This window comes from Ahaetulla prasina, chromosome 5 (assembly GCF_028640845.1).
Source record: "Ahaetulla prasina isolate Xishuangbanna chromosome 5, ASM2864084v1, whole genome shotgun sequence".
Taxonomy (NCBI): domain Eukaryota; kingdom Metazoa; phylum Chordata; class Lepidosauria; order Squamata; family Colubridae; genus Ahaetulla; species Ahaetulla prasina.
The window spans coordinates 2,309,885-2,323,200 of record NC_080543.1 but is presented as its reverse complement, the minus strand read 5'-3'; the positions used below and the strand labels follow the sequence as shown (position 1 = coordinate 2,323,200).

The 13,316-nt window shown below is 45.2% G+C and overlaps 1 protein-coding gene across 1 annotated transcript in view; it reads left to right on the top strand.

Annotated features, from left to right (window-relative positions):
- Positions 1–911: 911 nt before the first annotated feature.
- SLCO2B1 (solute carrier organic anion transporter family member 2B1) overlaps positions 912–13,316 on the top strand; it is a 54,261-nt gene continuing 41,856 nt past the window's right edge. The window contains exons 1-5 of the mRNA XM_058185064.1: positions 912–968; positions 6,329–6,466; positions 8,447–8,609; positions 11,606–11,818; positions 12,963–13,061. Coding sequence (XP_058041047.1) covers positions 912–968; positions 6,329–6,466; positions 8,447–8,609; positions 11,606–11,818; positions 12,963–13,061 — 670 coding nt within the window. The remainder of the gene's footprint in view (positions 969–6,328; positions 6,467–8,446; positions 8,610–11,605; positions 11,819–12,962; positions 13,062–13,316) is intronic.

The window sequence follows — 13,316 nt, the reverse complement described above, 5'->3', positions numbered from 1 at the left end:
CTAATACTACCTACTTGGGCCTGGGTCACAACACCCATTTCCTTCAACTATTCTTCATATATTTGACCCTTCAATCCCCTAATCCTCTTCGTTGCTCTTCTCCGCACCCTTTCTATGGCCTCAGCATCTTATATTTTATACCCAGAGAGGGGCCAAACGCTACTGGTGTCCATTAAAAGTCAGAGTGGAATATTAGATTTTGGCAAGTACGGTAAAGTCTGGGCACAGAGAGAACTGTAGACATCTAGGGATGGTAGGGACCATGGAGGCCTTCTAGTCTGGTGGCCCTTGCTTTTCCTTTCAATTTCCCTGTGAGGAAGCTGCAGAAGGAAAGGAAAGAAGAGCAGATAAAAATAACCAGAGATGGAAAGCAAGTCTGTTGAAAGTTTGCCTCATAAACCATGATTTAGCCCAGATGGGAAAGAAGTCAGATAGAGGCTCAGTTTACGGAGACTGCCATGAATGGGCTAAGACAGGAGTCTGCAAACTTGGCTCTTTTAAGACTTGTGGACTTCAACTCCCAGAGGAATTCTGGGAGTTGAAGTCCACAAGCCTTAAAGTTAGAGCAGAGCTGGCTGAGGAACTCTGGGAGTTGAAGTCCACAAGTCTTAAAAGAGCCCAGTTTGCAGACCCCTTGGCTAAGAGGGAAAATGCCACTACCGTACCTTTCTTCCCTTTGGTTTCTTAATTTTCTGCCTGATGTTCTTCTTATTTCAATACTGACTTGCTTAGCAACAGAAATGTCGGGAGTCATTGTGGTCCGTCAGTCGAGATCCATTTGTATTCCTTGCCCAGAGGATATCCCCCCCCTCACCTGCCCATCGAAGTATAAACCAACTGGGAATCCTCTGAGCCTTAACCAGCCTGATTTTTTTTCCCCCCCGCAGAAATAACGGAGCAGATGTGAGGAAATGGCAGATAAAAGCCCAGGTCCGTTTTACTGCTCAAATCCATTTTACACCATCAAAGTAAGTACACCTCCAGCCCTTGCTACGTTATCCCAAGCGGTCCCAAAGAGGAGAAGCCAGCTGACAATTCAGTCCCTTGTTTGGCCCACTGCCCACGTACATCAGAGGTTGTTTGCATGTATTCTTACTACCGGTTCGCCCTGGCCTTCTGTGCATGTGCTTTTCTCGCACGTGTGCCTTTGGCACATCCGCCCAGCCTAAAAAACGTGGCTAAATAGAACAGTATTACTCCGGGGTAGATGGATGGCCACCCGCAGTTGCCGCTACAGGTTCGCCCGAACCGATCCAAACCGGCTGAATACCTCTGATGTACGTAGACTGGTAGTCCTCAACATACAATTATTCGTTTAACGACTGTTCGAAGTTACAAAGGCACCGAAAAAAGGGACGTACAACCAGGGGTGGTATGTGCTTCCCTTCCCTGCCAGTTTGCAAATGTGGGCGGCGCGTCCACGCATGCGTGCGGCCTCCCGCGCGATCACTTTGCTCGCTCGTGCGCCTGCCTCCAAAATATGCCTAAATAGGACGGCATAGACCCGCGATTTCCACTACCGGTTCGGACAAACCAGTCGGAACCGGCTGAATCCCTCCTCTGCGTACAACCATTTTTCAGGCTTGTGACCGTTGCAACATCCCCATGGTCAAACTTATGAAAAGGGACCCTCATCCAGGGGTGAAATGCTCCTGGTTCGGACCGGATTGGCCGATCTGATAGCGATGGTGGCAGGTGGTTCGGAGAACCGGTAGTAAAAATCCCTGCCCCCCCCACCCAGCCCATGCCCAGCTGAGCCATTGCTGGGATCCTCAGAGGGTTTTTTTTTACTTTTAAAAGCATTTTTTAAAAGGTAAAAAAGCTGAAGCCTGCTAGGCAAAAAATGGAGGGGGGGTTCGTGAGAGAGAGAGAGAGAAAGAGAAAGAAAGACAGACAGAAAGAAGGAAGGAAGGAAGGAAGGAAGGAAGGAAGGAAGGAAGGAAGGAAAGAAAGAAAGAAAGAAGGAAGGAAGGAAGGAAGGAAGGAAGGAAAGAAAGAAAGAAAGAAAGAGGAAAAATGAAGGAAGGAAGGAAGGAAAGAAGGACGGAAGGAAGGAAGGAAGGAAGGAAGGAAGGAAGGAAGGAAGAAAGAAAGAAAGAAAGAGGAAAAATGAAGGAAGGAAGGATGGAAGGAAGGAAGGAAAGGAAGAAAGAAAAAAAGAAAGAAAAAAGAAAGAGGAAAAATGAAGGAAGGAAGGAAGGAAAGAAAGAAGGAAGGAAGGAAGACAGAAGGAAGGAAGGAAGGAAGGAAGGAAGGAAGGAAGGAAGCAAGCAAGGAAGGAAGGATGGATGGAAGGAAGGAAGGAAGGAAAGAAAGACAGAAAGAAAGAAAGAAGGAAGGAAGGAAGGAAGGAAGGAAGGAAAGAAGGAAGAAAGAAAGGAAGATTAAACGTAAGAGGAAGAAGGAAGGAAGGAAAGAAAGAAAGAAAGAAAGAAAGAAAGGAAAAATGAAGGAAGGAAGGAAGGAAGGAAGGAAGGAAGGAAGGAAGGAAGGAAGGAAGGAAGGAAAAGAAAGAAAGAAAGAGGGAGGGAGGGAGGGAGGGAGGGAGGAAAAAGGAGAGGAAGGAAGGAGTACAAACCTGGCACTAGAAGCAGCTTCAGAGGATAATCCAGGGCTGGAAGGGACCTGGAGGTCATCTAGTCCAACCCTCCTCCAGCAGGACATTGTTAGCGAGTTTCTCTCTTTTGATCCCCCAGTCACATGGTTACATAGCCACGCCCACCCAGTCACATGACCCACCCCCCACCAAGCCACGCCCACAGAACCGGTATCAAAATAATTTAGATTTCACCCCTGCTCTCATCAATTTGTAGAGGGCTGTGTGATTGCAATACAGGCAGGCCTCGACTTACAATGGTTCATTTAGCGACCGTTCGGAGTTACAACGGCACTGAAAAAAGGGACTTATGACCGGTTTTCACACTTACGACCGTTGCAGCATCTCCTTTGCAGTCACGTGATCAAAATTCAGATGCTTGGCAACTGACTCGCATTTATGACGGTCGCAGCGTCCCGGGATCACGTGATTCCCCTTTTGCGACCTATTTAAAGCAACTCACATTTTGGAAAGGCACTCAAAGAGACGGGGGGGAAAATATAGGAAAAAAGAAGACAAAAAACTGTGAGAACTCAATTTGGAGAGGATATTTTCTTGAAGTGTTTTAAAGTTTGATTTTCCCTATGCAGATTTTTCACCTTCCGGTGTTAAAATGCTGAGGCCGAAACACACCGGCTTTGTCCTTTATTGGTTGAAAAATAATTTCTGGGGTGCTTTACTAAGTGTTTTTTCTTTTAAAAAAAACCGGACAAACTCTGAAATGGGATTTAACTTCTTCAAGTTCTTTTTAGAGAAGAAGTTGGAAGAGAGCATCAATTGGATGGTAGAGAAATTGTCCTTGAGTAAAAAGCACAAAGAACATATTTCTGCCATTACTGTCACTACGGCTGATGCTAACTGTGATGGACGATTTGTTATTTGATCAATCTATCATCTATAGATCCATCCATCCACTCCTCTTCCTTCTATACAGCCCCAGTGAAAACCTTCTGCATTGCAACCCCAAAATCGTCACACAATGCAGATAAACCCAAGTAAAAATAACAGCGAACATCAAAGCCGCTGCAGCTGCCACTTTAATCATGAAATGGCACTCAACAACATACAATGGCTTCAGCTTTCAAAGGCATTGAAGAATAACTTCACAGAAGAGAATATTTATAGTTCAGGGTTGAACTGGGGAGAGGGGCTGGTCTTCGGTGCTCTCTGAGCTGGGTTGTTTTCTTGCAGACGTTTCATGACCCAACTAAGGAACAATATTAGGACGAGAAGGGAGGGGGGTTTGAATAGAGTAGAGGGGAGCAGAGGAGAGCAGAATAGATTAGAATAGAATAGAAAAGAATAGAAAAGAAAAGAAAAGAAAGATGGAATAGAATAGAATAGAATACGGGCCTCTGTGGCTCAGACTGCTAATGCAGTCTGTTATTAACAGCAGCTGCCTGCAATTACTGCAGGTTCTAGTCCCACCAGGCCCAAGGTTGACTCAGCTTTCCATCCTTTATAAGGTAGGTAAAATGAGGACCCAGATTGTTGGGGGCAATAAGTTGACTTTGTATATAAATATACAAATAGAATGAAGACTATTGCTAACATAGTGTAAGCTGCCCTGAGTCTTCGGAGAAGGGCGGGATAAAAATGCAAATAAAAAAAAAAAAGAATAGAATAGAATAGAATAGAATAGAATAGAATAGACTATAAGGACTATAAGGGGCGTGCATAAGAGCACAAAAGTGCCTACCGTTCCTGTCCTATTGTTCTCTTCATTATAGTATTATATGCATACTTTTACTTATATATACTTTTTCTCTCATGATGGATTATTGTTTATGTTGATGATTGTATATACTGTTGTGACAAAATAAAATTAAAAAAAGAATAGAATAGAATAGAATAGAAATATGGAACAGAACAGAACAGAACAGAACAGAACAGAACAGAACAGAACAGAACAGAATAGAATAGAATAGAATAGAATAGAATAGAATAGAATAGAATAGAATTCTTTATTGGCCAAGTGTGATTGGACACACAAGGAATTTGTCTTGGTGCATAAGCTCTCAGTGTACATAAAAGAAAAGATACCTTCATCAAGAATCATAATGTACAACACTTAATGATAGTCATAGGGTACAAATAAGCAATCGAATCATACTAGGAAACAATCAATATAAATAGAATAGAATAGAATTATTTTATTGGCCAAGTGTGATTGGACACACAAGGAATTTGTCTTTGGGGCATATGCTCTCAGTGTACATAACAAGATAAGATACATTCATCAAGAATCATAAGGTACAACAGTTAATGATAGTCATAGGGGACAAATAAGCAATCAGAAAACAATATCAATATAAATCATAATTTAAATTGCAGGGAGGAGGAAGAGGAGGAGGAGGAGAAGGAGGACTGTGGGGGTCCTTGATATCTTTGAGCTTGCTTGTTTGCTTGCAGACCTTTCATGACCCAACTAGGGAACATCATCAGAATGAGAAGGGAGTGGGGTTTGCAGGGAGGAGGAGGAGGAGGTGGAGGAGTAGAATGAGGAGGACGAGGAGGAAGAGAAGGAGAAGGAGAAAGATAAGGGGAAGGGGAGACAAAGAAGGAGGTTGTTGGTGCTCTCTGAGCTTGGTGATTTTCTTGAGAGATTTTTTCACTACCCAGTTAGGCAACTTTATCAGTGCTAGAAGAGAATGAAGGAGGAGGAGGAGGAGGAGGAGGAGGAGGAGGAGGAGGAGGAGGAGAAGAACTGTGTGGTCCCTGATTGTTGTGCCTCGCCCGTCCCCCTCTCCGCAGCCGGGCCCCTCCCATCTCCTGTTATCTGAGCCAGAGACTGATAGTGAAGAAGAATGGCCTGGCATGCCTCCAACCCCCAGCCCTGGCACCATGCCCGGACAGACTGAGCAAATAAACCTCCCCCCCACCCACAGAGTGTGAGCAAGAAGCCAGCCACGAGCTGGAATTCAGCTGAGCAGGAGGACGAAAGGTGGACAGATCCCCGCTTCTGGAGAATGGAGAGGCGACGTCAGCAAAAGGAAGGGAGGGGCAGGCCTGGATAAGTGCTGAGTCATGGAGCCACACCCCATGGCCTATATAAAGGATCTGCTTTCTGGCATTCCTTGAGTCAGGCAAAGTCTCATCTGGTTTGCTGAAGTCACACCTTGGATTCCTGCCTGCCCTGAGAACTCTGATAGGACTTTGGCAGAGCTGCAGAGGCTTCGTGGCCACACTTGAGACAGACTTCCCAGACCCGGCCGTCAGAGGAGGAGTGGGACACGACACTGATGCTCTCTGGGCTTGGTTGTTTTCTTGTAGACCCTTCATTACCAGACGAGGTAACATCCACAGTGCTATCTAGTACTGCTACAGCCCTGCTACAAAACTGATGATGTTCCCTAGCTTGGTCATGAAACGTCTGCGAGAAAACCACCCAGCTCTAGAGAGCACCAAGGACTTCGTAAAATCTCCCCCCTTCCCAGTCTCTGAGTTGCCGTGCCCTCCCTCTCAAAGAGGCCTAATGCCAAAATAGCGCCCATCTCCATCGTCGGATGCCAAGTGTCTGAATTTTGATCCCGTGGCCGCGGGCACGCTGCAGCGGTCGTAAGTGGGGGAAACGGTCCCTTTTCCCCCCAGTGCCGTCGTAACGTCAAACGGTCACTAAGCGAATGGCTGTACATCGCGCGGGCTGCTTAGTTGGAGAACGAGTGTGTTTTATCGGAGGATAAAAGGCGGGTCCCGGTGTGGTTCTGACGCTTCCTCATTTATTTCCTGCAGTTCTTTGTTCTCTGCCACGGGTTCCTGCAGTTCTCCCAGCTGATGACGTCCGGCTACATGAAAAGTTCGATCTCCACCATCGAGAGGCGCTTTGGTCTCTCCAGCCAGACGTCTGGCATGGTGGCCTCCTTCCACGAGGTACCCTTTCCAGCCCCTGGGACGCTTCTCTCCGCTATGCCGGGCCTCTGCTGCATGACTGGGGCAATGATGCTGCCGTTGGTACTAGCAAACGGCTATCCCTACGCTTACTACTACTATGAAGCTACATAAACGTGAAGCTTTATATCTTAGAATCGATAGCGCCCCTCCATAAGGGGATATCTGTAGCTCGGGGATGAACTGTTGGGTCCTTGGTGCTCCATGAGGTTGGGTTTTTTTTCTTGCAAATGTTTCACGACCCAGCTAGGGAACATCATCAGTGCTAGAAGGGAGTGGGGTTGGTGGAGAGAAGGAGGAGGAGGAGGAGGAGGAGGAGGAGGAGGAGGAGGAGGAGGAGGACTGTGGGGCCTTTGGTGGTTACTCTACTGCACAATAGAGTAACCACCTATAAATAGGTTTGTGGAGAGGAGCAGGAACAGAAAGAAGTGGGGTTTGTAGAGTGGAAAGGAGGAGGAGGAGGAGGGCTGTGGGGACGTGGTGGTTTTCTTGCAGACATTTCATGACCCAAGTAGGTAAGATCATCAGTGCTAGAAGGAAGGAGGGTTTGGGGAGGAGGAACAGGAGGAGGAGGGATCTAAGACCCAGGTGGCTGCACTCACAGTGCCAAGGATCCTGTCCATTTCCTCAGGACCAAAAGGATCCAACTCCTCCCAGATACCACCAGAGAAATGCGCCTCCCTCAACTCCAGAGGAGTGAATGGAAGGCGTGGAGAACAATTTTCGCCGTGACCCTGCAGATATTCCTCTGGCCCCTTTTATACAACTTCCACTGTAATACAAAGCAATTTATCATTGCTCTACAGATTTTCCATAAAGTGGTTTGGGTTTTTTAATGAAAGAATTCCCGGTTCTATTTTTTTATTCCATAAGAAGAAATTATTTTTTCCACAGTATTTATGGATTGATCTAAGGCTGGAACACGATGTACATATTTTTGTGAATCTAATTCTATAGGATCCACTAATTAAAATAATATCAGATAAGAATAATTGGATACTGGGTGAAAAAAATCCTTTTTCTAAGGAGTGATAACCATGCCAATCATTTCTTTGTAGTGCAAACTACCAGTATTAATTGATTCAGTGGTTGGTTATTTATTAAATTTACAGGCTGCCCGTCTCACCACCAAGGGATTCATGTTTGATTTCACAATGTGATTTTTTTATGCTTTAATGATTTGATGATTTTGATAATTAGCTGTTTTGACGATTTAATGAGTGTGATGATTTGAAGACTTACAGTTGGATGATTTTTGTGATTTGATGTTTTTTGAGGATTTAATGAGTTTGAGAATTTAAGGATATTTACGATTGGCTGATTGTGGTGATTTGTTGATTTTGATGATTTAACAATTTAATAAATTTTATGGTTTGTTGATTTTGATGATTTAACAATTTAATAAATTTTATGGTTTGTTGATTTTGATGATTTAACAATTTAATAAATTTTATGGTTTGTTGATTTTGATGATTTAACAATTTAATAAGTTTTATGATTTGTTGATTTTGATGATTTAACAATTTAATAAGTTTTATGATTTGTTGATTTTGATGATTAATGATTTAATGACTTTTATGATTTAATGAGTTTGAGGATTAAATAAGTTTGAGGCTTTAACGATTTAATGAGTTTGAGGATTAAATAAGTTTGAGGCTTTAACGATTTAATGAGTTTGATGATTTGATGACTGTTACAATTTATTTATTTACTGCTGACTTAATGATTTTGATGATAGAACAAATGTGATAATTTGATGATTTTTTTTCAATTGTATGAGTTTTACAGTTTTCATGATTTGATGATTTAATAGGTTTTATGATTTAATGATTTAGAACATTATTATTATTATTTCAAAAACATGACCACCCTTGTCGCTTGACCTGACTGACCTGTCTTTCATAAAGATCTCGTTCCTTCAGCTTTGTTTAAGATCTACCCAACATTTATCTCACCTGTCAGGTTGGAAACACAATGCTCATCATCTTTGTGAGTTATTTTGGCAGCCGAGTCCACAGGCCACGGATCATCGGCTGCGGTGCCATCCTCGTCTCCGTGGCCGGATTGGTCATTTCCCTTCCACACTTTGTCTCACCGCCTTATGAATACGATCAGTCCATTTCTGGTAAGGACTTTCTAGAAACTTCTATGGAGATTCTCAGCCCTCCAGGTCATGGTTGTCCCAAAGGTGCTTTTCCAAGAGGCAACTGGGCTTCCTTTGCTTTTTCCTTGAAGACATTTCGCTTCTGTCGTGTCCCACTCCTCCTCTGACGGCCGGGTCGGGGAAGTCCGTATCAAGCGTGCCTCTGCAGCTCTGCCAAAGTCCTATCAGAGTCCTCAGGGCAGGCAGGAATCCAAGGTGTGACTTCAGCAATCCAGATTAGACTTTGCCTGACTCAGAGAATGCCAGAAAGCAGATCCTTTATATAGGCCATGGGGTGTGGCTCCATGACTCAGCACTTATCCAGGCCTACCCCTCCCTTCCTTTTGCTGACGTCGCCTCTCCATTCTCCGGAAGCGTGGATCTATCCATTGCATCGTTTCGTCTCCAGCTGTTGCTAATCCCAGCTCGTGGCTGGCTTCAGGCGCACATGCTATCGGAGGGAGGTTTGTTTGTTTGGTTTGTCCGGGCATGATGCCAGGGCTGGGGGCTGGAGGCATGCCAGGCCATTCTTCTGTACTATCAGCGTCCGGCAGGAGATAAGAGGGGCCCGGCTGTGGCGGGGGTGGGGGGGGCAAGCGAGACACAACAGCTTCTCATCCAAGAAGTTTCTTCAGTTCTGACTGGATGGTGGAGAATGGAAGGATTTATAATGTCATGCAGTCATCCGGTCGTTGGTATTCTTTCTGAGAATCATTGAGGCTACTAGAAGGTTTATCTCTGCCCTCAGAGGAGTCAGCTAAATAGTGCAAATGGGTGTGGAACCTTCTTGGAGCTGCTAAAAGGACAGTGTTGTAGACAGGTGTTGTTGTTGTTCTGACCTAGGCTTCCTTAGAAAGTAAACAGCACAAACTTAGTCCTGGCAAACTTCTTTCATTCATACGGCTGTAAATTACTTTCATTTACCATCTGCAAAGCTTGCTAAACAGTCTTTCAGAGGAAGGTTATCAACATCCACCTATCTCACGTGGAAGGCTGCCAAAGAGCTCATTTCCAGAAGCAGGGCAAGGCCAAACTTGGTACAGAGTCACAAACAGAAGTTTCAAATCTTGAATTGGCCAGATGAATCAATTGCTTCCTGCAAAAACTCACGTCCCTGTTTGCTTCTCTTTTATGTCTTATGGGAAGGGCCAATCATGTCCAAGCCTTACTCCCAAGTCGACCTTGTTTCCTTAAATGTTCCTGTCTCCTGGCAGCTCTGCGCATGTGCACACTGGGAACAGGCTCATGCTGTTCTTCTGCCTTGTTGATATCAGACTCTGGAGATTCTGGAGGCAGCAAAGAATTACCAGATGGCCTTGGCCCCCTCTCTACCCATGACTCAGAGCCATCGTCCAAATCTTCCCCAGACTCCAGGACTGGCCCACGTTCCTCCCCAACCTCCTCACTGTCCGAATCTGCTGCCAGTTCTGCTGGCTGCTGGCAGGCCACAACAGTCCTATTCTTCTCCCTCTGTTGAGACCGGGCTGTTCAATTTTGACCTAGACGGCCTCTTTGACTCCTCTTCCAGACCAGCTGTCCTCTCTGTCCAGAATGTGGACTTTGCTGTCTTCAAAAGCATGACCTTTGTCTTTCAAATGCAGATGGGTTTGTTCTTCTACATTGTGCCATGCGTTTGTGAACTGGCTGTCCCCAGTGCACAGATCTGTACATGTTCTCGCTGCATTGTACTGCATATACCATGTTGTTCAGTTTGTGTGTTTTATCACTATAGTTGAACCAGCTTCTGTCTTAGTGTATTCTTGGGTTTGAAGTGTCCATGTGTGTTGCGTTGGTTGAAAATCCTCCTGAGTTTTTCAGATATTCCTGCAATCCTCAGAAAGAGCGCTAACAACCAGAGGACTGCAAGGAATATAAATCCTTCCATCCTCCACCATTCAGTCAGAACTGAAGGAGCTTCTTGGATGTGAAGCAAAACATCTCCAAGGAAAAACAAAGTCCAGTTGCCTTGTGGAAAAAGCACCTTTGGGGTGATTTTCTATTAATGTTCTTCACAGAGTCTGGTTATTCAGATTTTAAATTTGGAACTATGGGACAATCCATTGATCTCTAGCTCTCCAGAACGACAAATGACTAAGCCATTCTTTGTCCTCCTGTAAAGCCACGTTCTATAATTATGTCCCCGGTTTATTATATTTCTTATATAACAGAAGAAATGATGTAAGATATACGATCATTTTACTTATTGATTAGATTCCTAATTCTTTGCCTTCTTCTTGGAGAGCCGCTGAAGAGTCGTTGGAAACAGGGTGGCCTAAAACCCAAAATACGAAACAAAAAAATAAATTAAAAAAATAAACATTCCCAAGCTTTTTGAGGTGGAAAAAAAAGAGTATGATTTAGGGCAGGGGTCTCTAACCTTGTCAACTTTAAGACTTGTGGACTTCAACTCCCAGAGTACCTCAGCCAGCTTTGCAAAGCTGGCTGGGGAATTCTGGGAGTTGAAGTCCGCCAGGCTTAAAGCTGCCAAGGTTGGAGACCCCTGGACTAGATGACCTCCAAGGTCCCTTCCAACTCTGTTATTCTGTATTCCGTTCTAACGTGCGACGACCTTCCCTGCCACCGTCGCTGAATGAATCCCCTGCCGTTGTCAAGTCGGTCCCACGCCTGTTCAGTGAACCTGGCTCCCCAACTGACTCCGCTGGTCGGAAAGTCGCAAAAGGGAATCACGCAATTTTTGCAACCGTCGCAAATACGAGGCAGGGTCTGAATTTCCATCGCCGGCTGCAAGGATCGTAATTGTGAAAAACGGTCCAAAGTCCCTTTCCCCCCCCCCAGTGCCGTCGTAACTCCGAACGGTCGCTAAACGAACGGTCATAAGTCGAGGACTACCAGTACAATTTGGGTTTAAAATGAATCCGGCTACCTTGATCCCAACTGGGACAGCAGGAGGGATTCTCCCAGCCCGAAGCGTTGTGAGAATGAACTACGCAACCCTCTGGCTTTCTTTCTCCCACCAGGTTCCTCGAGTAACACCACGGATATCTGCCTCCCGCATCGGAAAAGGCCCATGATGGACGTCTGCACTGGCAGCCAGAGGGAGAGCAACGTCATCCTGATCTTGCTTCTCTTCGGGCAAACCTTGCTGGGCATTGGTGGGGTGCCCATCCAGCCCTTTGGCATCTCCTACATAGACGACTTCGCCAGCCCAACCAACTCCCCGCTCTATATAGGTAAGTTCCTACAGGCAGTGGCTTACCCAGGGGTCTGCAAACTTGGCTCTTTTAAGACTTGTGGTTAAGCTTTGCTGGCTGAGGGATTCTGGGAGTTGAAGTCCACAAGTCTTAAAAGAGCCAAGTTTGCAGACCCCTGAGCTAATCCACCTGACCCAGAAATCCGGATTGTACCAGCATCGTGTCAAATTGTGGGGGGATTAAAAAGTCATCCCATTCGTTGATAACGGATGGAGAAGAGGCTTCTCGGAAGGGGCTGTTGAGTGAAGCTTTGTGAATCACCCATTTCAAGGAGGCAGTTTGTGAATTCCACTGAGTGGTCCTCTTTCCCCTAAGAGCAGAAATCCTTTTTCATTTTTCATTTTATTTTTTTTGGCAGTGGTTTGCTCTGCAAGCTTGGTTTCCGAACATTTCATTACCAGATTAGGTAATAGCATCAGCAGGGTTTTCTTGGTCTACCCCAATATGAGAGAGAGTATACTGCTTCCCTTTCGCCTTTCAGCTCCAATCAAGGAGCCCTCAAGCAGTCGCGTTCACGACAAACCATTTTATACCAAATATATATTTGCTGATAAAGAAATAAAGGTAGACTAGTATAGATCTATTTCGAGCTATTTAGCTCTCATCAGCCAGCCATACCCTTACTCGGATTTGAACTTGGGCTTCCTGCATATTAGGCAGTTGTATTAACATATTAGGCAATTGTAGAGTGTGTGTGTGTGTGTGTGTGTGTGTGTGTGTGTGTGTGTGTGTGCGTGTGTGTGCAGGGGGCTGGACTAGAAGACCTCCAAGGTCCCTTCCAACTCTGTATTTTATCCTATCCTATCCTATCCTACCCTACCCTATTCTTATTTCCCTTCCCTTCTCTTTTCTCTTCTCTTTTCTCTTCCCTTCCTTTCTCTCTCCTCTCCTCTCCTCTCCTCTCCTCTCCTCTCTCTCCTCTCCTCTCCTCCTCTTCTCTTCTCTTCTCTTCTCTTCTCTTCTCCCCTCCTCTCCTCTCCTCTCCTCTCCTCTCCTCTCCTCTCCTTGTTTCCCTTCCCTTCCGTTCCATTCCATTCCATTCTATTCTATTCTTCCTGTTTATCCCACATTTTCTATTCTTCCAAAGAAATCCTTTCTTTTTTTTTTTGTCTCTTCTGTCCAGGGTTTATTTTTGCTGCAACCGCACTCGGTCCGGCCATAGCCTTCATCTTGGGATCGTTTATGCTCCGTTTCTATGTCGACATTGACAAAGTGTCTTCAGGTGAGTTGACAAACCTTCTACCTACCTGGGTCTATTTCTGAGAAAAGAAATCCCGTATGTCCATCATCGTTGAGGATCAGGATGGGATGGTGATGACGGTGGTGATGTCAGGATGGTGTTACTGACGTTTCATTACCAAACTAGGTAACACCATCAGTGCTAGAAGAGAGTGGGGTTCGTGGAGAGGACTGTGGGCGTCTTTGGTGCCCTCTGAGCTTGGTGGTTTTCTTGCAGACATTTCATGACCCAACTAGG